The following is a 23,686-nucleotide window of genomic DNA, read 5'->3' as shown; positions in this document are numbered from 1 at the left end:
CAGAGGGCAGTGTCACTGGCCCTCATATGTGGGATCCGAACCGGGGCCCTCTGGCATCCCAAGCCAGTTCTTAACCATCACGCCACTCGGCCGGCCCAAAACCTGCCTTTTTAATGCATATCTGAATGGCTGAACCCAACCAAGCAGGTAATGTTACACATTTGAGGAAGTCTATAGACTTGTGGGTGTTAACTTTTGTAAAACCTACTTCAGTTTCATTCTCAAGAGGGTAATGTAGTATTAGGCTTCATTAGGCAATGGGAGATAAACACTAAGGCAACAGAGATCATAACTAGGAAGCAGGTACCACACATGGGGTTGGGAGGAAACATTGACCAGAACTTCAAAGCTTAGAAGAGAGGCCCTGCAGAGCTGGCATTCAGATTTTAGGGGATTGTTGGCCAGGTGGTGCTGCCTGACTAGCACTGGTATTTCTGAGGGGTCCAATGAGGATTGTTCAGGAAGATACAGTGCATACTTTGTTCACTGGTTTGTATCTAGCTCCTACAATACCTGGTATATTACAGGCAATCAAATATTTCCTAAATGAATGTATTCTCCAATTCTTACCTGTCTACTCCAGACCATCCAGAGTAACAGACAGGCAAGTGTTGCGAGCTCTAGTACTTGTGACTTTTCTTCACATCAGACTGGAGAATAAAACATTTAGAGGTGGAGGCAACCTAAAAATGCAGTTGCATTCCAGTTTCCTTGGCTACAGCCGACCCAGGTGTGGGAGAAGCCTGCTAGGGAGGCCTCATTGAGCATCTCCACTGCCTTAGCATGTATATTGACTTTCACTGGTCGATATACATGGAAAATATGTACCCATATTTTAGTACTTTTTATCCATGAAGATTTTGCAAAAGCTTAAATACTGATGCTTTGTTCCAGATCAGTACATTTTAACGTTGTCTTTTAGGGTTCCTCACACTTACCCCGCCTTTCACCTAGTTATAGCCTCCAGTAGGCCCTTTACTTTCCTTATGCCTTGTGATCTTCCTTCTCAGTGATAGCTCAAACCTTTCTTGCCCAGTTCAGTTACTCCTCTCCCCATTTCCTGCCCCTTATTCCTTCTTGGCATGTCCTAGTGCCCTGAAGCAGGTTCTAGCCTTAGATCCTCTTCAGGACCCTGCAGGCTTCTACATGAGTGTTAAGCTTCTGCTTGAGAAAATTACAAAGGCCAAGGAAGTAGAGAGAGAAACACCTTTATTCTCATTAGAAATAGCGATTCTTATAAATTTGTGGAAACAGTTTTCTGTAAGAGACTAGAAACCTGGAACTGGGATGGAGTGATGGTAAGATGAGAAATCTTACAAAGATCAAACTAGATGTTATGCTTCCTCTAAGATTAAGTCTTAAGTCACTTAGATTTAGTATTATCCAGTGATTTAACCTATCCTTTCTTTCCTTTGTTCCCTTTCTGGTGGTGGTTGGTTACAGAATTTTATCTGATTTGGAGGTAACAGTAGGTCCCAGAGTTCAATTATTGGTTTAGAATAGATCCAGGTTGTTAAACTTCTAGATGTGCTCCCCATGAAAGGGGAGAATTTATTCTCTGATGTTGCCCAGAAAGAGTTCTCAGGCCACTAGTCACCTGTTCTCTGTTCAGAACAAGGATACTGTAGTTTCCTGGCAGGACTAATGGTCCTATAGCGTTCTCTCCTTCAAAGCAAGATAGAAAACCGCTGTAGGACTTGAACCATAGGCAGAGATGGAAAGAGGGTTTTTAGGCTGATTTAGAGTATTTTTAGGCTAATTCCTCTTCCTGGATATGGTTCTTGAGATCCAGTTGTCAATAGCTAATCCAGGGATTGGCTAGTATCACTCTCCACAGCAGAAGCTCTAAGAAACACATGTTGAAATTGATATGTTCAGTTTCTGCACACTCAGCACATTTCTTCCTTCCTATGATGTATCTCTTCTATGTGTACCTCCTGATGGCGGATAAGGGCAGAGTTCTTAGTAAAGCTTTTCTCACACTGAGAGCACTTGTAAGGCTTTCCCCCAATGTGGGTTTTCTGGCGGGCACTGAAGTGGGAGCTGTTATTGAAGCTTTTCCCACACTGCGCACACTTGTACGGGCTCTCCCTGGTGTGAACCCTCTGGTGCGAGCTAAACTGGGAACTGTTATTGAATCTCTTCCCAGTGCACTGATAGGGCTTCTCCCTCGTGTGAGCCCTCTGGTGTACAATGAGGCTGGAGCGCTGGTTGAAGCTTTTCCCACATTCCCCACACTGGTAGGGTCTCTCCCCTGTGTGAGTCCTTAGGTGGGTAGTGAGGTTGGAGCGCACACTGAAGCCTTTCCCACATTCACTGCACTTGTGAGGCTTCTCTCCTGTGTGGATTCTCTGATGCCAAACAAGGTAAGAACCTTGGCTAAAGTTTTTCCCACATGCATGACATTTACAAGCCTTTTCTAGTTCGGGGACTGGCTGGTGGTGAGAGCAGTGAGAGCTCTGAGAGCAGTTTCTTCCACACAAGGGATGTGTCCAAGGCTGTTCCTCATTCCGAAGACTCTAGTGACTCATCCTATCCTGGAATTGGATTCTTTCCTCACTCTCCCCTGAAAAATGTCTACGTTGTCGTCTTGACACTAGCTCACCCTCCCAGCCTGTTTTGAGCTTAGAGTGCCAGAAAACTTCTCCACTAGACTTTCTCTGTAAAGGCTTGTTCACTTCTTCTGAATCATCCTATTTTGGATTCTCTTTTTTAATCCCATTCTTGATCTCAAAACCTGAAAGAATAAAATTATATTGGACTGTGGAGAAGGAAAACAATGGAATCAGGAATGACTTACAATTAAACTACCATAAAGAAATTAAACTTCTTCACATGATTCAGTCTTCTAATTAAAAGCCTAAATTTGATTTTCCAATTGTAATCCTTTTCAGCTCCAAATTTGTGATCACAGGTAACTATACCATACATAATCTACTTTTTTTCCTAGTCCGTTTCTTTTTGGATATTTTAACACAATGACAAAATGGAAGCAAAGAGTTAAGCTCTGTGTCAACTGTCAATCTGTCTGTAGGTATAGTCTCAATTTTTGAATGGCCTACTTTCCGGGAGCAGAATCATAAAAGGCCACCCTGAGACTGGGCAGCTCAAACAAGAAGAAAGCAAGTTTCTGAGTATCTGGCAAGTGGCGGCTTTGGTTATGAAAGGATGATCAGTGGCAGAGAGAGAGGAAAGTGGGGAGAGTCTGGGCTGGAGGCCTAACTGGCAATCTAAAGACGCACATTAAGTGGAATTCCATGGGGGAAAAAAATGACATGTATTCTGTGAACGAGTCTGGTAAATGCAAAATTGTGGCTTTAAAGTTCAAGGGAAATAATTCTTAAGCTCCATGAAAACCAAAACTCCTTGGCCTATATAATAAGGTCATTCATTAAGTTGATGACGAGGCCAAGAGCAGACACGGCTCCCTCTTGATTGCTAGACTAAGGCCTGCATGTGGGCTTTCCCATCCTTTGACCATCAGAGCCAAGTCTGTTTGGGAACAGGACGGGCAGGTCAGCTCCTCTAACCTCCTGGCCAGGATACGTGATATCCTTTTCATCTCCAGCTGCACCATCCCCAGTGGCAGCTTCTTCCACCTGTGAGGGGCGCCCTGTTCTGCTGACTCTGCTCTCCAGATCCCATGTCACTTCCCTCTTGGTCAGGAGTAGGATCGATTGTCCCAGGAGGTGAAGAGGAGCTTGAAAGGGCATCCATATCCTCATAAAAGATACAAGGCTCCGGTACTTGGTCTCTCCTGACTTCGCAGTAACCTGACCATGAGCCTTTGAACTTCATGCGACACTGCTCTGGGGTCCGCAGAAAGCCCTGCGGCTGGAGTTGTTCTGTAGATTTGGCTGCTCTGCTGACGGGTCTGGACTTTTTCATGAAATTGAGAATTACTGACAATGACTAGGAGCATCTCGGTCTCCTCATAGCCCCACAGCACACGTGCTGCCAGGGAACAAAGAACACAATGATCGGCTCAGGGAAGACCAGATACTGTAGTGCAGGGTTTTAGCAGCCCAACATGTTACATCCTAGTTTCTCAAACTATGCCACAACTGGCTGCCATCAATCCTGGAAGGTATCTCACTGTGGGCTTTTTTCCTAAAACAGAAACTTTCAGTGTAGTAGCCGTGACATCCTCTTCAGCTGAGGAGTGTAGACTCCTTCCTGACACTGCCATTTGTATTTCTCTATAATTATCCTGAATCCCACGCATTCCCCCTGAGAGATGACTCACGATAAGGGCAGTGCTCACCTGTCTCCATACTGGTGCAAATCCCTGAGGGCATTAGGCCACATAAGAGAAAGTGGTGAACAGGGGAGATGTGCAGGGAAGCGAAGACTGAGAGGCGAGAAAAGCTGGTTATAGGAGACTTCTGCCTACTCCCACCTCTGATGCCTGGGTACCTCTGGTCTACTCATCTCCATCTGTTACATCCTGTCATCTTTGTAGAAGCAAGAAACTACATTACTGCAGTTACTATCCCGAAATCAGAACAAGCAGTAAAAGACTGAGTAGAGCAGTTCAGGCTGGCTGGTGACTCGAGAACCCTCAGCCCACCCATCTACACTCAGCTAGGGCTCAAGGTGTACCCATCTGGGCCGGTTGGTAAGGACTCGTTTGTCCAGAGCTGTCCTAGCAAATGCATCCTGATTATATCTAGTTGCAATGTTCTGAAAAGCACCCGGCCTCCTCTCATCAGCCCCTGTACTCCAATCTGCTCTGAGCCACCATCATCTCATGCCTGGGCCATGCCGTACCTGCCTCCTTGGTCTTCTTGATTCCACTCTTTGCCTCCTACAGTCTGTTCTCAACCCAGTCAAAATTGTCCTTGTCCTTGTTCATTCAATTCAACTAACATATATCGAATGCCTACTGTGCTCTTTTGTGGGAAATGCAAACACCAGTAATGACACGGATCCTGCCTCCAAGGAGGCCAGTCCTATACAAGTCTCTGTAGCAAACAGGAGACAAACAAATGTTTAAGTAGAGTTCAGTGCCAAGGTAATGGAAATAGTCAAACCGATCATTTTGAAACCGTTCCTCTGCTCAGAACTCTGTGAGGTTACTCCTTATAACTCAGAAAGTCAAACTTCTTATAGAGTCCTTCATGTAGGGCCTCAAGGCCCTATCTTAGTGATTCTCGAATTATCTCTGAAAAACCAGGTTTTTGTGTTTTTAAAAATACAGTAAAAATGCAGTTGGATCGTGCAGCAATGTTAAAGTGCTATAAACATTTTTAAATGCTTACTCTCCATTTCAGTTGACGTCACTTCCAATACTATTGCCCTATATGATCTGGCTCATGAATCTCGTTTATTACTCTCATCCTTGCAATCTGCAAATCACACTGGCCTTCTTGCCCAGCCTCACCCTGGCCTCAGAGCCTCTGCACTGGCTATTCCCTTTGTTAACACTCTTCCCCCAGAGGCTCCTTCCTTCTCCTTCAAGTCTTTGTTCAAATGTCATTTTCTCTTTTTTTTTAGATTCTTTTTTTTAATTGGGGAATTGGGGGATGAGAACAGCGCTGGGAAATTGGGGGAAGGGGAACAGACAAGTTGCTGTCCTTTTGTTCTTCAGTCTAGTTGTGGAGGACATTGCTTCACTGGCCCAAGTTGGCACCATCATTGCGCTCTTCCCGGGCGAGGCAGATCAGTCACCGGCTTCTGGACGGCCGTTCACTGCGGCTGCTGGCCGCTCATGCTGGCTGCTGGCTACACACGGTAGCCCATGGCAACCCACTGCAGCAGGGGCTGCAGCCTATGCCATCGCCGGCGACTCACAGCAGCCCAGCTCCAGGTTGAGCTGTTGTTCAGCATCTTAGCTGTGGAGGGCAGTGTCACTGGCCCTCATATGTGGGATCTGAACCGGGGCCCTCTGGCGTCCCAAGCCAGTTCTTAACCATCGCGCCACTCGGCCGGCCCTCAAATGTCATTTTCTCAGTGAACACTACTCTGACAACCCAAACGAAAATGGCACCCCACCCTCTGCCCCCGCACTGATCACTCTTATTCTGCCCCATTACCCTGCAGCTCTAAGGGAACCTGATTCCTGGACTAATGACAACCTTTTGAATTCACACAGCGGCACCTGCTAGGACATCACCCACCTTGCAGAGAATACAGTACTCATTCCCCAGGGCAGCATCGCCTTCATTCTTTTATGTTCCATTGACCAATCGAGATCTAACATCTACTCCCACAATTCACTACTTTGGTCACAGAACATACCTGGCTTTGGCTTTCCAATTTCACAACTCACAACAAAATCCCCTGGGTTACCAGACAACATAAGTGTTCAGGTGCAACTTTTCTCTATATGTAAACTGCATGTTCCAAATGAATGGCTTTATGTTGGGTATCCACCCCAGCTTTTATCCCAACGTGCCCTCAAAAGTGAGGGAGCAGGAACCATCCTCAATTTATAGCTGGAAGGCAAGGCCCATTGTTGGGGGGGGGGGTTGTTGATAGGTAACCAGCACCAGGACACATGTGCAGAGAGGTCCTTGGCCACGGGGCTCTGGAGCAGGCTGTAGGTGCCGGGGCTTCCGTTTTCCTGGACTCACTGCTTGCTGTCAGATTCATGGCTGTCTGAGTCCTCCACTGTTTCCTCTCATATCACCTCTTTCCGCTTCCATGAGCCTTGGCTTGGCCCTTTGGCCTTTACAGTCCTGTCTGCTGAGCTCCTAGGAGAAGTAGAGGAGCCCTGTGAGGCCAGCAGAGCTTCCGTCTCCTCCTGAGAGGCAGAGGGCTCTGGGCTGCAGCCTCGTCTCTCTCGACAGCAACTGGCCTGGAAGCTTCTGAACTTGGTTTGACTCTGCTTCAGAGTCCGATGGAAATGTTCGTACAAGAGCTCAGCGACTTCCCTGTACAGCTGACTGCTCTGCTTGTGCACCTGGAGTTTCTCATAAAACCGAGGCTCGCTGAGAACAGACAGGGAAGTCCTGGTTTCATCAGCAGCCAAGGGTGTGCCTGCCCCTTGCCTATCCCCCAAGTCTCGCTGTTTTGCGTCACCCTTGATTTTTTCTTCCCCCATTTCTGGCGTTTCATGGGCTTCCACTCCAGTCTCACTTGTGGAACTCTTAGAACTTTTTTCGCTCTGCAGCGGTGAATATCTGGGGTCCCTGTGTGTTTTCTCTGTTCCAGCCCAGAGATGACGTTTGGACCATGAATGGGAAACCCTGCATGTGAAGAAGTAGGGAGGAGACATCCAGGCCCCTGCGAGCTGCAGAGCATCTGTCTCTGAATCTGATGGTCAGAAGGAGGCTCCCCTAAGGAGGACCAGCCCAGGTGGGGCAGAACTGAATTGAGAAAGGCTGAGCTCAGTCCTGAGATTGAAAAAGGGCACTTGGTGCCTCTGAGGGGCCTGGGCATGGACGTGCACTATCACAGTTGGGTTGCTTTGTTTTTTTAATCCTGCCTCTCAGGACATCACAGCTGTGTGTGAGCCGTGTTCATTCATCTCTCACCTGTTCATTGCACAGTCTGTACTTCACTGGCTGCTGTCTGTCTCCTGCTGTGTTTCCTTGCTGTCTCTGTTTTCCCTCCCCTTCTTGCTCCTGACCTCCCCACACCCTCTGTCCCCACTGCTGTCAGTCTCACGCCCCCTCCCTTATTCTTGCTCACTCTCACACATGCATGCTATCCATACTTGTCATAAGCCCTCTGATTCCCTTGCTTTCCTTTTCTTTCAGTCTGTTCCCTTCTCTCTGACTTCCTTCCTGTGTCTCTCTCTCTGGGGCTTTCTTTCTCTGTGTCTTCTTTTCTCTGTGTCTCTTATCTACTCTCAGTATTTTCCTGTTTATTTCCTTCTTTCCCTGTACTTAACTGGGTCCCCACTACCTCTGTCTGTCTCCTTCCTTCTTGGATTCTTTCACACACACTCTCTCTCTCTGAACAGCTGAACATATCTGCTCTGGACCTAGAGGGGAATGCAGATGTTTACCTAGTGAGACATTTCTGTCATCCTTCTGTAAAACACCCCTGTATAGGGCCCTCTGTGCAGGCCCAAGGTGAGTCCGTCCTTCTTGATAGAGGGATACAGCTGTCTTCAGACGTGACCGGCCCCTGTAACAACATCGGGTCTGATGCTACCGATAAAATAGCACCACTCCAGCCTGGGGTGGGGCAAAGACAGGACCACAGTCATCAGGTCAGGGGCAAAGAAAGGCAAGGGAGGTCAGGCCTCTGAGGGAAGGGTTGGGTTGGGAGGCAGCCATGTGATGACGTCAGTGTGGACAGAATAAGCAGTTAACCCAAGACAAGCTCACTGGACCACCTAAAAGTCTTTCTCACCTCTCTGGGAAAGGTTGAGTTTCAGAGTGAGAGTGAGTGTGAGGTGAAATGGGAATTTCAAGAGACAAAACATGTCAACTACAGCTTATCTGGGTTCTCAGCGGCCCAGAGCACAGAACCCAGTGGATAGTGTTGCAATTTGAATCCGCTAAGATACGATATGTTTTCATTCCCTCAGCCAAGAAATGGCACTGCCCTTTGAGAAGCACTACTTGGGTGTATGATAAACTACAAGACCAGGAGCCATGTGCTTTCCACCTCAGCACCCTCCAGCCTGGTCACGACACTGTCCTGTCTGGACTGACTGCTGTCATCGCCTCTGAACTGGCTGCCCTGCATCCTCTCTGTTGCTGGACCCTCTAATTCATTTTCTCTTTACATAGAATCCAGTAGATCTTTTAAAAATGTAAGACCACATCCATCTCTCTTAATACTCTTCAGTGGCTTCCTACTGCATGTAGAATAAAATCCAAACTCCTTCACAGCCTGAAAGGCCCAGCACAACGTGCTCCTGTCTTCCTCTCTCACCACCTCTCATACCACTCTTCTTGATTCTGAAGCTCTAGCCACAAACCCTCCCTCGTTTGCCAAACACGTTAAGTCCTCAGCCAGCTGCAGCTCAAGTGTGCTGTGCCCTCTGCCTGGACTGCTGTCCTCTCAGCTCTTGACACAAGCTCCTTCTCCTCCCTCACACCTCAGCTCAAATGTCCCCTCAGAGGGGCCTTGCCCCACTCCCTATCTCCCCCCACAGTCATGTCTATTAGGTCACCTTGCTCATTCCTTCAGAGCACGTATCTGAAAGTATCTTTATTCATTTGCTTATTATGTTTCCTCCATGGAATGCACGATAAAGATAGGTAGTACTTTCTGGTGGGTGGCAGCGGGCTAGTGTGCATTTCTCAACTAAGCGCCTCTCTGTTAACTGGTTTGCTGTGCTCCTCACCCCAACCTCCTTATTTTTATTTTTCATTTTATTTTTAAGATTTTATTGGGGAATTGGGGAAGGGGAATAGCTTTGGGGAATTGGGGAAAAGGAATAGACAAGTTGCTGTTCTTTTGTTCTTCAGTCTAGTTGTGGAGGACATTGCTTCACTGGCCCATGTTGGTATTGTGATCATTGTGCTCCTCCCGGCTGAGGCAGTTGGTTGCCAGCCATTGGACAGCCGCTCACAGCAGCTTATGGCGGCTCATGGCAGCTCACAGCAGCTCTTGCTGGCTGCCGGCCACTCACACTAGCCCCGACCACTCAAGGTAGCTCACAGCAGCCCACTGCAGCAGGGGCTGCAGCCATCGCCGTCGCCAGCCACTCACAGCAGCCCAGCTCCAGGTCCAGCTGTTGTTCACCATCTTAGCTGTAGAGGGCGCGGCATCACTGGCCCATGTGGGAACCGAACCAGCGGCACCGCTGCTCAGAGCTTGCACTCCCAAGCCAACTCTTAACCAACTGAGCCACTCGGCTGGCCCCTATCTTTATTTTTATTGTTTTGTTTTTTTCTTTTTTGTCCACCCCAACTTCTTGATAACCAGAACCACAGGTTCTTATTTTCTTTTCTCACCTGTTGCCCAGGTACTCTCTGTACATTCTCAACCAGGGCCACAGCTGCTTCACCATTTTCTGGATGCTGCTTCCTCACCCAGGTCTGGATCTCCTCTGGCAAGATGGTGAGGAACTGCTCCAAAAGCAGCAGCTCCAGGATTTGCTCTTTTGAGTGTGTCTTAGGCCTCAGCCACTGACAACAGAGTTCCCAGAGTGTGCTAAAAGCTTCATGGGGGCCAGCTACCTCCTGGCAGCAGAACTGCCAGAAGCGCTGGCAGGAAGCTTCATAGTCAGGGCTGATGCAACGAAGGGCTGATTTCTGTCCTTGTGTTGAGTTCTTGCTTGAGGATGGCTGTCCCTGGGGACCCCTTGTTGCAGCCATCATTCGCTTCACGAACTGGCTTACTGGTTGCCACTTCCACCCTCAGGATCAGATTCCATCTCTTTTCCTATCACTAGGAAGCGGTTCTCCCGGATACCAGTGAAAGCAATGTCTTTCTGGAATCAGAGACATAAAAGTACATAGATGTACAGACTCATGGTTGAAAAGGGAGAATGGAAAGACAGCATAAAACTGTCCCATATTCATTCCCTCTGCTTCTTGTGATTTATGTCTATCATTTTCCTTTACTCCCTCTGCAATCCAAGGACCCAAAGCACTAGAAATATCAAAAAATATAGTTTTCTCCCCAGCCAGATTTGTCTGTTAATGAATTCCCCAAACTACTCCTCACAGTGTAGTCCAGCTATTCCTTCTCGTGTTCCCACATGCCTGTGTCTTGTTCCTGTTCTCCCCTACCCTCAAGAAGCCTGGCCCCATCTTCCCAGTTGCCACCTTCTCTTAAGGAGATAATAGTGTGAGTGCCTCTGAGTAACCTCTTCATCACTATGACACCCTCTTCCCTACCACCACCACCATACACACAATATGGATGCCAAATGATTATTCTGGTTTGCTGTATCCTTTCCCCCCAACATTCCTTCCCCACTTCTGATAGCAACATCTTCCTTTTTGAAAGAGCCCCTCTCTATTCCATTGGCTCTGGTGGGGCTATTCATTACAGTACCCTTCTCCCTACCCCAGGAATGGGCATCAGAGAAAGGCTGGGCCTGTCAAAATCCTCTGATTTTACATACAGGTGGGATGGGAGAAGTTCCAAATTTTCTGGGAATTGTTATATTGGGAGGGTGCAAGACTGGAGCTATTTGCAACTACCCCACTCACCAAAGGGATAAGCCTGTTTATGGGAGTGAAAGATTAGTTTTTTAAAAAAATGGATTCAGGTTGCCTTTCTTCCAAAGAACTTGAACTGCCTTTATTTATATTCTTTTTATATTTCAGTATGGCAGGAGGGCCTAGAGATAGAGGAATCAAAGGTATTGTTGTTAGCAGTCCTTTTTAAACAAAAACTGGAGCATCTACATAACATAGCTTCTCAGTAGCAAGGCCAGGTCTAGAAACTTTACCCCTTGCCTTGCACATGTGGACGGAAAAGGGGCCACAGGCTAAACCTGACTGACAAGCTCAGGAGACTGAAAATAACCACATAAGATGGTGTGAGCATAAAAAAAATTTTCATAACATCTTTAGCTTCCTTCATAAAGTTGGTCTGTGCCTTTTCAGTGAGTCTCTGTTTTTCTGCACCTAAGATAACATTTTAGGAATGTCAATAATCCTTTTCCTGGACCACAGCTGGAAACTGCTAAATTCCTTGTTATCTCCTGATTACCATCCCTCTGTGCTGTAAAAAGCTAACTGTTAGCTATCTTGTACCCAGCTATGTAAAAGAAGTACCTGCCTCTCCAAATTACTTTTATCCAATCCCAGAGCTTTCCCTGCTTTGCTCTCTCCCACCCCCTTAATCTGTCACCAGTGGATTTCATGTATCCTTCCTCCTTTAATTTTTTTTTTTTTACTATTAAGCTGAGCCATCCTGCCACCTGTTGGCAGCTCAGCGGCTGCTCAGCTCGGGCCGGGACTCGAACCACTGTTGCTCAGAGCTCAAACTCTTGAGCGAGATCTTAACCAACTGAGTCACTCACCCGGCCCCTTCCTCCTTTAATTTTATGTATAAAATAAGCTGCAAACCGCCACTTTGCAGAGCATTTTCTCAATCCGTTGAGATTTTGCTTCCCGGCAATTGTCGACAGTTTGGCTCAAATAAACTCTTATAAATTTTCTCTTAGGCTGGATATTTTTCGTCAACACACCTTATCTGGATGAAGAATTTAATAAATGCTATACAAGTTTCACGCAGAAGGCGGAGCCGGCAGTCCTCTGGATCCCTGACATCCCATTCATACTTAATTTTAAAATTCTGGTCTCTCAAAAACGTGTTTCCCTCTGACGATGATCCACTCAGGGAGAGCAGGATGAGAATTGGGATTAGGACTGATTCACTTTCACTCCGCAAAGATGCACTGAGTACTCCTAGTGGCTACTCGGTGCTAAAGTTTAGATAGATATTGTGGCTGAAGTGTGATGTAGGAAAACATCCGCAAGCTTCGGCTTCAGCGAGACAGAGATGACAGGAGCAGAGTCACAGGCCAGAGGCAGTCTGGGCTCCGGCACAGAGATTGGAACCCGGCCTGGCCGGCTCGTGTACGTCAAGGGCACCAGCGCGCAGGAAAGTGACCGCGAAACATACAAGGGGCGTCCGGGCGTGGCCCAACCGCCAGACAAGACTCTCGGCGGCAAGACGCCCCCAGGCCGGTGTGGTACCCAGACGCGAACTCCCTAACAGGAGCAAACAAAGCACTCACTAGACACTAGCAACTCCCCAAACTCACTCGGCAGCCTGGCCGGAAGACAGCATCATGAGCCTTGGCCCTAGTCCGCCCACTGCGCATGCTCGCAAGCCGTGCCACCGGACTACTATTCCCAGGATGCACTACGACAGCAGGGCGGGTTCCTTGCCAATATTGACAGGTCCCACAGTCAATATATGAGAGAGAATGAACTCGAGGAGCCAATCGCTTTGGGGAGGAGGCGGGCTCTTCCGTGGCGTAGCTCCTCGGCAGCCAGTGGGAGTGTCCGCGACAAGAAGGCTTCTGCTCCGCCTCCGGCCCTGGGTCCTGGGTTCCGGTTCCATGGTCCCTAGAGAGGTGAGTCCGCTGCAGGTGGGAGCTGGGTGACGGGTTGTTGGCGTCGTTGCATTCCAGGCGCCAGCTGGGGCTCGTACCCGGCAACGAAGCTGAGCTGCGCGCCGGAGTGCCGGAGCTTCGACAAGTCCCAGGCCAGCTGAGGCGCAGGGCCCGAACCGGGCGCCCTCGGAGGCCGGAGCGGCTGGGCCTGCGGATCCTCGGGAGCGAGATGACTCGGTGCCGTGGTCTACCTCTCTCGTGAGCAGGAGGCTTCCGCTAACTTCCAACCCTCGGCGTGCCCCGCGACCTGCCTGGACTCGCCCTGTGGCCCCCCGGCAAGATGCTGGAGGTCGGCCCTACCAGGATGCGGGAGAGTTGGTGCAGGCGACCTGTCTGACAACTTGAACTTTTCCTAGGGATTCATGTCAGCCTCTTAGGTCATATTGAGCATTTCTTCTGAGACCCCGTGTGCTTATTACTGAAAGAAAAGCAGTATTCTCCCCAGTTGCCTTTTAGGACGTTATGACATTTCTCCTTCGCAAGACAGTTCTAGACACTGGCGGAAAGACAGACTCTTCCCACTCCCAGCGATTGTGTTGTCTTCAGGAGTTTGGGGTCACGGCTAGTGAAGGAGAAGGCCCTGACTGCATCCTGTCCTCTTCAACATCCTAGAGGAGCTTCGTTTCTAGCATCTTTCTGGCATTCAGAAAGACTCCAGGACCATGATCCCTCAGGCTTGAGCTGTTTACAAGGAGAGAGGAGCTGTCTCCTGAGCCCCAAAATGGCGGCTAAGATGGAGATAACATTGAGCTCGCAGTCCCACATTCAGGCTTCCTCCAAGCAAGAGAGACACATCATAACAAAGCTAGAAGAGAAACGGGGGCCGGCTTTGCCAAAAGACTGGCCGGATCCTGAGCTCTCCCGCCAGAGCTTTAGACGGTTTTGTTATCAAGAGGTGTCTGGACCCCAAGAGGCACTCTCCCGGCTCCGACAGCTCTGCCAGCAGTGGCTGCAGCCTGAGGTCCACACTAAGGAGCAGATTTTGGAGCTGCTGGTGCTGGAGCAGTTTCTGAACATCCTGCCACCAGAAATCCAGTGTCGGGTCAGGCATCGATGTCCAATGAGCAGCAAGGAGATGGTGACCCTGGTGGAAGATTTTCACAGAGCAGCCAAGAGACCAAAGCAATGGGTAAGGAGGGTCTTCTCTCGTGGTCCTCAGGATTTCTTTTTCACTTGGATAGTGTTTGGTCTCTGGATCCCTCCCTAGTTAGACAGAGTTCAGAAATGGACCAGATAGCTTCAAACATGTCTTCTGGCCTCTATTTGGGAATACTCCTCACCCAACCACCCCCCACCCCCAAGATGTCCCAAGTTTTTAGAAAACGCAGCCACTGGCTCTCCAGTGAGGAAGTAGAGGATCAAGTAAGGTTCTTGAATCTTTGCTGACAGATCTCCCCCTCATTCGTTTTAAAGTTTTCCTACAATTGGGATTCTTAGCAGACAGTGTCATCCTTTGGGGTAGAAATTTGATTTGTGAAGAACTTCATTGGACCTGTTCCAGTGAAGTGCCTTGCATATTGTCTTTGGATCAAGATGTCACAGCTCAATTGGCTAGTACTCCTTCCCACCCCTCCCCCCCCCTCGGACCCTAGTCTTGGCCTAGGCAGGAGGCAAACATCCATGTGCTTTGGGGAATGGAAGCAGGAAACAGGGTTGGGGCAGTTCTCTTAGAGCCCTACAACTACTGAGATCTCCTTACCAGGAGAGCCTTAGACAGAACAATTTATTAGATAAAGGTGTTTTTTAATGGTCCCCACCATACTGCTTCCCAGTCCTATAGAGAAGTTTGCAGCAGAAGTATGTAGGCAGGTGGGTATAGAGTGGGAATCTGCTGAGCCAGTGTCATGATTGACCCTGATGTTTGTGCCAGTTCTCTAATTACTTTGACTCCAGGCCTGAGAAAGGCCCAAGCTTTAGGGGCATCCACTCAAGATGTATTGGCTGATTTGAAGCAGCCTTGTTCTGGTCAGTCTGCATATTCTTTCCTGTGCTTCCTTTGAGAATTTCAGTGGTCTCTGGCAAAGTTGACCTCCAGGTCATTATCAGCAATTCCCAGGGTAAACAGGTCATTATGGAGCTCAAGAGGTCAAGCTGCCCTCAGTCAGCCCTCAAATTGCACTCTAATGCATGGGGCTTATTCCTAGGTGGCCGTTTGTATGCAGGGGCAGAAGGTGCTCTTGGAAAAAACTGGATCTCAGCTTGGAGAACAGGAATTGCCAGACTTTCAACTGCAAACTTCTAGGCGATATCCCAGGGAGAGCTGTCTGGAGGAGCCTTCCCAGGCAGGACCTCAGGACCAGCTGTGCCCCCATCATTGGCAAAAGTCTCCACTCCTCCTGGAACCAGCCCCGAAGTTGGCTGGGACAGGTAAACACTCTGTGCCTCCTCTCTCCCTCTTATCAGTCCTTTGTCTCCATCAGGCATTCATGGTTCTGAAAAGCCATAGACAGGTGTTGGGTTTTTTTTTTAATGTTGTGTGTAATAGTAGATCTTTATTCCCTACCAAATTTCACTAATTAGAGTGGCAGTGACACTATACATAAGAAGTATGTTTTTATTTTCTGTTATGACTATTTGACAATCCAGTGCATACTAGGATTATTCTACTGCCTACTTTTGTATCCCTTTCAGAGCTCCCTGTAGTGAAGACAGATCCAAATATAACCGCTGATGAACTTCCATGCAAGCAGTAGCTGTGTTTTGTTTAAAATGGTCCCATGTTTAGAAGGGGCTAAAGAATGTTCTGCTTATTAGAGAAAAAGCCCCACTCCATATTATTTTCTGCCTCTTTTTCTTCCTGTGACATTATCTGTGCTTTAAACTTTTGTGTCTACTTCCTTGTCTGTCTCTGGTACAATTCTAGTGTAATTGCTGGCCCTGCTCCACACAGTACTTTGATCGCTAAGACTGAATGACAGTGACACTTTAGCCAGTCTTGATGCTATGAATACAGGATACAGTCAAGTTAGAGAGGAGAGTTGTAGGAAGACTGGAGCCTTGGTTCCTTAAGATTTGCTACCTTCAATGAAATACTTTGGTTTGATCACTCTCAGAACTCAGGAATGGAGAAGAACTGCACATCTAGTAGAAAAGCATTGTGACTCTGGCTGAGGTCCTGCGGGTAACCTATGGCCTTCATGGTCCTGAAGAAAGTAGACCACACACACTCCCTTCTCCTGCCTTAGGAGACGCGCAGCTGGGTTTGTGTGCAGTCTCCCCCTCCTTTATTTTGATCCCCGAGAGGATAGAGTCTCATGCTTTTCATCCCTAAGATCCAACAGTGCCTTTTTTCAGAGCTGCACTGTCTAATACAGTTGCCATTAGACACATGCGGCTATTTAAGTTTTATTTTTTGAGATATAATTCACATACTATAAAATCCACCCTTTAAAAGTGTAGATACAATTCAGTGGTGTTTACTATATTTACACACTTGGGTAACCATCACGACTATCTAATTTCTGAATATTTTCATGAGCTCAAAAAGAAACCCATACCCATTAGCAGTTACCCTCCAACCCCCCACTTCAGTTCCTGACAACCATTGTTTACTTTTTGCCTCTGGATTTGCCTATTCTGGACATTTCATTGTCCAGAATCATACAATATGTGCTCTTTTGCAACTGGCTTCTTTCACTAAACATAATGTTTTCAAGGTTCATCCATATTGTAGCATGTGTCAATACTTCATTTAGCCTTTTCATGGCTAAATGATATTCTGTTAATGGACATTTTGTTTATTATCAGTCGGTGGAAATTTGGGTTGTTTTCCACTTTTGGCTATTATGAATCATAGTGCTATGAATATTTATGTACAGATTTTTCTGTGAGTTTATGTTTTCATTTCTCTTGGGTATGGAGTGGAATTGCTGGGTTATATGGTAACTCTATGTTTAACCTTTTGAGGAAATGCCAGACTGTTTTCCAAAATGTCTGCTCCATTTTACATTCCCATCAAGAGCCTATGAGGAGTCCAACTTCTTTACATCCTTGCTAACACTTACTATTGTCAGTCTTTTTTATTACAGCCATCCTATTAGGCTTGAAGTATCTCATGGAGATTTTCAGTTATTTCCCTAGTGACTAATGATGTTGAGCATCTTTTCATGTGCTTATTGGACAATTGTATATGTTTGTTGGAGAAATGTCTATTCAGATCCTTTGCTCATTTTTAAATTGGGTTATTCTTTTTGTTGTAATAGTTCTTTACATATTCTGAATCCTAGACCCTTATATATAATGTGCAAGTATTTTCTCCTATTCTGTGGGTTGTCTTTTTACTTTCTTGATAGTATTCTTTGAAGCACAAATGTTTTTAATTTTGATGAACTTCAATTTATCTATTTTTTCTTGGTTTCCTTGTGTTTTTGGTGACATATCTAAAATACCATTGCTTAATTCAAAGTCACAAAGATTTGCACCTATTTTTTATTTAAAGAGAGATTGGTTTAGCTCTTACATTTAGGTCTTTCATCCATTTTGAATTAATTTTTATATATGTTTTGAGGTAGGGATCCAACTTCATTTTTTTTGCATGTGAGAATCCAGTTGTCCCAGCACCATTTATTGAAAAGACTTTTCTTTCTCCATTGAATTGTTTTGACAACCTTGTTGAAAAGCAGTTGACTACTTATTTAAATCTGAATTTAAATTAATTACAAGTAAGTAAAATTTAAAATTCAGTTTCTCAGTCACACTAGCCACATTTCAAGTACTCAATAGCCACATGTGGCTAGTGGCTGCCATATTGAAAAGTGCACGCACACACACACACATACACACACACACACTGCCTGAATGGCAGGAATTCTATAGGCTAGCACAACTCTACATCCTCCAACTTGCCCACAGGCCATCCAGCTCATTTCCATCCTGATCCTCAGTCCTGGTGGTCAGAAGTTGGAGAGTTTGTGTAATTAGAATACATGGCTAGCCCATATTCCAGTTTCCAAACACAAATGCTGTCAACTTTGTAAGGAAAGAAAATGCCACATTCACTAGATTTATCATTATTTGAAGAAATAATGGTGGTCATTCAGTGTCCAAGTGAGAGCATGCAGATTTGCAGTGTTGAAATTCCAGCTCTCTTCCTTCATTTTGTTCCTTAGTTGATACTCAGGCCTGATTGGTTTGCTTTTCCCTATTTCTCCTTTCCTACACTTTTCCCTAAAGGTAGGAAGGAGGGAGCGGGTTGGAGAACTTGGTTCCTAACTTACATATAAATCAGAATCACGCTAGGAGCCTTCTAACTGTACAGATTTCCAGGTCCTAACCCCCAGAGATTCTCATCAGCGGCCATGGGGATGCAAGGGCAGCCTGCTGATTTGGCAAGTGCCCCAGATGAGTCTAGTGCAAGTTACCAGTGGAAGACCACACTTTGAAAAACCTTACAGTATATTTCATAACGTTTGCTGAGATTCTTTCCTCAAAGCTCAGAAAATGAAACATATTCTTTCTAATTATAGAGGCCCCCAGAATGAAAAGTGAGAACAAGGAAAATCCACAACAGGAAGGGGCTAAAGGAGCAAAGCCATGTGCAGTGTCATCTGGCAGATCCAAAGGGAATGGTCTGCAGAGTCCTGAACCGAGAGGGGCAAATATGAGTGAACCCCCCCGGTTGTCACGGAGGCAGGTCAGCCCCCCAAATGCTCAAAAGCCATTTGCTCACTACCAGAGACATTGCAGGGAATTGGAATACATCAGCAGCCCCCTAAAAAGTCACCCACTGAGAGAGCTGAAGAAAAGCAAAGGAAGTAAAAGAAGCCTAAGCAATCGTTTGCAACGTCTTGGTCACCAGCCCAACCGCTCAGCAAAGAAACCTTACAAATGCGATGACTGTGGGAAAAGCTTCACATGGAATTCAGAGCTGAAGAGACACAAGCGAGTCCACACAGGGGAGAGGCCCTACACGTGTGGAGAGTGTGGAAACTGCTTTGGGCGGCAGTCAACCCTGAAACTGCATCAGCGGATCCACACAGGAGAGAAGCCGTACCAGTGCGGCCAGTGTGGGAAAAGCTTTCGCCAGAGCTCAAACCTTCACCAGCATCACAGGCTCCACCATGGGGACTGAAAGCAGGGCTTCGTTCTTTCTGTTCAGAAGGAAGGTGTTTGCCTTTCTTCTTCTCCTTGCATGTAAATCACAAAGACTGTCTGCGTGACTTACAAGGAAAGCAAGAGGTCCCTGAGGAATGATGGTGCATATTTCACTGGTGAAGAGTCCCAGATGAAGTTGCACGGTGACAGGGTGAAGAAATGGCAGGTCTGGGCACTGGGTGAAAGAGAACTAGGGTCTCTGCTATACAGTGGGGTGTAACCAATGAGGGAGAATCAGGATGACCCTGCAGGTGCCCCCGCCTTGTGTTAAATCTTCCCCGAGCTGCTGTATTTACCTTGAGGGTAAATTTACCTTAAGGGTAAAGTCTACATACAGTTATACATTGCTGTTACACCAGACAATCTTTATCATGCACACATTTCCTTAATCAAGATGGGTGAGCCACAAGAATTTCAAGGCAAAAGTTCATTGGAATATAAATCCTCTAATATTCTTCCTATAATTCCTGGCTGTTCATAACAAAGGATGCAAGAAGGGAGAGTATGAGCATGTTTGTGTGAGGAGAGGGTTTCCAGGTAATTAATGCTTTTACCAAAATAGACACACACACACACAACACACTGAGGTATCTTTTTATTTATTTTTATTTTTTTTAGCTGAGCCATCCTGCCACCTGTTGGCAGCTCAGTGGCTGCTCAGCTCGGGCCGGGACTCAAACCACTGTTGCTCAAAACTCGCACTCTTGAGCAAGCTCTTAACCAACTGAGCCACTCGGCCAGCCCTTGCGGTATCTTTTTATATCAAAGCACTTATGTTTTAGGAAAAGAAAATCTACACAGCTGCTGCAACCACCCAAGCAATAGGGAAAAGCGACAACAAGAAGCGAGTAGTGTATGTAGACTGTTAAGGAGATGTCAAAGGGAATCCTTACTACTCTCTCACTTAGGCTAGTAGCTTAAAGAATAACAAAATGGCACAATGAAAATGTTGTAAAACTGGATTATTTCAGTACATTTACTAAAAATCATTGAAATGAGTTAATTGTGTGATATGTACTTTAAACCTCAATGAAGTTTCTAAAAATGACAAAATATATAAAATGTTAAAGTCCTCGAACTAAGCCTGAGAGGTCATCTATTCCCATCCCTTCATTGTCTCAAAAACCCAACCAGTATACAATTTTTAGTCACCCTGGGCAAGCCAGCTGATCTCCATTGGTAGATGGGTGCACTACCTCAAGCAGAAAACGGGTAGGTAGCATTCTTTCTAAAGCATCAATATCCTCAAGTCACTGCTAGTTGTTTTAGGACTATGGCCTGTGCTGTCACCTCCCCTCTCTTACCTACCCCCCACCCCCACCCAAGAACATCATGTTCCTCCTTACAGCAGAAGGACAAGTGCACACACATGTGTCCCTACCCTCTGGGTCTTTGCACACACTGTTCCTTTTGCCCTTAGGACCTGCCACCTCTCACTCCCTCCTCCCTTTCTCATCTCCCAAGAGTTGTCTGCTTTGCAAAGTCTTCTCTGACAAGTTCTAGGCAGACTTAGACTTAAGGGTGTGTCACTCTTGGCTCCACTCTGCTCACCAGTGGTGCTCAAACTGGGAGCAGATTTGCCCCCCAGAGGACATTTAGCAATGTCTGGATATTGTTGGTTGTTATGACTTGGGGGAAGGGAGGATAGCTCCTGGCCTCTAGTGGGTAGAGACCAGGGGTGCCGCTAAATGTCCTACAGTGCACAGCATGGACCCCACAACAGTGTCATCTGGTCCAAAATGTCAGTAGTGCCAGGGTTGGGGAACTGTACCATACACTATAAAATACCTTTAAGGACAAGAATCTTGTTTTTTCATCATTTTAGCTTTTGAGCTTAGCCCACACCCAGCCAAGAGAAATAGGTGTCGGTAATTGAAGAGCCGAGGACCCCTGCTTTACCCTCAGGGCCCATTTCTGCCTGAATCTAAGATCCTGGTGACAGCCTGTTGAGTGCAATGGATAGCCTCTTTGGAGCAGAGATGGATTTAATGGAAGTCCAGTGGCTTTCCTCATAGTTTTTGGTGGCCCTTTAGACTCTAATCCACGGTCCCTTTCCCAACAATGCTGGACATTAGAAGAGTTTTTCTTCATTAGGCCTGCACCTTACCTCATTCCTGTCCGCTGCCTCTCACTGGTCAGGGCCTCTTGATTTCTCATTTCAGTTCCCATCTTGCCCCACTTCCTTTTTCCATACCAGTTTCACTGTTGTTTCTTAATAACTTCCCTAATCTTATTTATGTCTGTATTAATTTCCTATCGATGACCACAAACTTAGTGGCTTAAAATAACACAAACATCCAGGAGGACAGAAGTTTGAAATCAGTTTCCCTGAGCTGAAATCAAAGTGTAAGCAGGGGCTAGTTCCTTCTGACATTTCTTGGATGAATCTGTTTCCTTGCCTTTTTTAGCATCCAGTGGCTGCTTGTATTCCTTGACTTGTGGCCCCATCTTCCATGTTCAAATTGCATCCCTCCAGTCTCCTTCTCCTTTGACTCTGACCTGCTGGCCTCCCTCTTATAAGGACCGTTATGATTATATTGGGTCCACTTAGATAATCCAAGATAATCTCCACACCTCAAGATCCTTAATCACACCTACAAAATCTCTTTTGCATATAAGGTAACATTCATGAGTTCCAGGGGTTAGGATGTGGACACCTTTGGGGGGGCCGTGATTCAGTCAACCACACCTATCTATTGAATCAACTTGGTTAATCAAAGATCTCTCCTAAAAGCGAAAAAACATAGATTTCCACTTTTCTTATTTATAAGAGTTGGGACAGGAACTCTTTCTTAAATAAGAGCTTTGTTTGGTTGGTATGTTTTGAAGAACCTGTGTATATGTTTTCTCTCTTCTGATTACAAAATTAATAATTGCTGAATCTTAATGTTTTTGGGTACCTGTTCAACTGTGGACCTTGAATAAATGTGATGAAATCACCACTCTGAATATCGTTCATTTCCAAAAGGTGATGCTCCCTCACCTCCCCCAGCCCAGTTTGGCAGATAAGGCTCAACTCCAGATGAGGAGTGCCTGGGTTTGAAGGCCTGGAAGAAGGTCCCTGGGTGCTCAGCCATATATGCAGGTCTATACTCAGTTCTTCAGATGTAGGGTTCCCCCCTCCTCCATCCCCCTCACCCATGTGTCGTTCCACCAGAGGGCCTCAGTACAAAACACTGACCTGATGGGTTGCAATAAGCTAACCCATATAAGAAAATAATCTTTCTCCCCTCTTGTGCAGCCCTCACCCATGGAGCAGCTTGTAAGTTTCACCACGTTTTCTGGGTTTTCCCTGTACTTAACCCATGTGGGATTGGGGTGACTCCTACTTAGGTAATTTGGTTCTCTGGTTACCCCCAAGGAGACAGGGAGAGGGGGAGAAGCATCCATGCATATAGGTGGGGGGTCTTGACCTCACGAATTTCTCTGAAAAGCATTTTCCATCTATAGCAGATAAGGACTTGTAAAACCCATCCCATGATACCATTATCACTCCCAACAAAATTAACAATAACTCCCAAATACCATCCAATAGACAGTGTTGAAATTTCCCCCAGATGTTTCTAAAACAAAAATGCAATTTCTTACAGTTTTACTGAGATGTATTTCACATACCATAAAATTCATTTAAAGTGTACAGTTCAATAATTACAGCATATTCACCAAGTTGTGCAACCATCACTGCAATCTAATTTTAGAGCATTCTCAATAGCCTAAAAGAAAATCATTAGCAGTCACTCCCCATCCCTACACCTCCTTGACCTCTCTCCTTTTACTCAGCAGTGTCTTTTAAGCTCCATCCATGTTGTAGCATGTATCAGTACTTCATGTTTTTTATGACTGAACAATATTTCATGGTATGGATAGATCATGTTTTGTTTATCCATTCATCAGTTGATGGACATTTGGGTTGAGTCCACTTTTTGGCTATTACAAGTAATGCTGCTGCTACAAGCATTTGTGTACAAGCTTTTTGTGAACATATGTTTTCATTTTTCTTGGGTATATACCTAGGAGTAGAAGTTCTGGGTGGAATGTTGACTCTGTTTAGCCTTTTGAGGAACTGACAGACTATTTTCCACAGGTTCTGCTTCATTTTATATCCCATCAACAGGATGTGAGTGTTCTAATTTCTCTACATCCTTGTCAATACTTATTATCTGCCTTTTTGATCATAGCCATGCTAATGGATATGAAGTAGTGTCTCATTGTGGTTTTGATTTACATTTCCCTGATGACTAATGATGTGTTTGCTGGCCATTTGGGTATCTTTGGAGAAATGGATATTATTCCAAGCCTTTGCCTTTTAAATATTGGGTTGTCTTTTTATTGTTAAGTTGTAAGAGTCCTTTATATATTCTGGAGTCAAGTCTTCCTCAGATATATGACTTGCAAATATTTTCTCCCATTCTGCTATAATATATACCTTTCTGCACAATTGCAATATATCTCTTTAAAGCAGCTTTCACCTGCCAAAATGTAAACGTGACCAATACATTCACAATGTCTGAATAGCCAGTGAAACAGAAGTGTGAGGCAAACCTCTCCAAAAGTCATCTAGAAACTTGTCTGGGACCAGATAAGGGCAGAGCCAGCTAGAGGAACCGC

General features: G+C 46.0%; 2 protein-coding genes across 3 annotated transcripts in view; one reads left to right on the top strand and one right to left on the bottom strand.

Annotated features, from left to right (window-relative positions):
* Positions 1–71: 71 nt before the first annotated feature.
* On the bottom strand, positions 72–12,664 carry LOC109376756 (zinc finger and SCAN domain-containing protein 32-like). Its single transcript, XM_019632860.1, is given in 8 exon segments — positions 72–2,737; positions 3,488–3,614; positions 3,616–3,841; positions 3,843–3,954; positions 4,265–4,351; positions 8,305–8,308; positions 9,777–10,339; positions 12,053–12,664. Coding segments are annotated over 7 exon segments (1,854 nt in total). The 5' UTR covers positions 10,227–10,339; positions 12,053–12,664; the 3' UTR covers positions 72–1,889.
* A 171-nt stretch (positions 12,665–12,835) lies between these two features.
* Positions 12,836–23,686, top strand: part of ZNF174 (zinc finger protein 174) — a 32,519-nt gene continuing 21,668 nt past the window's right edge. Inside the window, exons 1-3 of one of the 2 annotated variants that reach the window (XM_019632881.1) lie at positions 12,889–14,114; positions 15,130–15,352; positions 18,451–19,490. In XM_019632881.1, coding sequence (XP_019488426.1) covers positions 13,707–14,114; positions 15,130–15,352; positions 18,451–19,055 — 1,236 coding nt within the window. In that variant the 5' untranslated portion in view covers positions 12,889–13,706 and the 3' untranslated portion in view covers positions 19,056–19,490. Of the gene's footprint in view, positions 14,115–15,129; positions 15,353–18,450; positions 19,491–23,686 lie in introns of those variants that run through there. The other variant, XM_019632882.1, reaches the window with a different exon arrangement.

This window comes from Hipposideros armiger, unplaced genomic scaffold (genome assembly GCF_001890085.2).
Source record: "Hipposideros armiger isolate ML-2016 unplaced genomic scaffold, ASM189008v1 scaffold_1192, whole genome shotgun sequence".
NCBI lineage: Eukaryota > Metazoa > Chordata > Mammalia > Chiroptera > Hipposideridae > Hipposideros > Hipposideros armiger.
The sequence above is the reverse complement of the archived record's forward strand: the minus strand, read 5'-3'. Positions and strand labels throughout refer to the sequence as shown.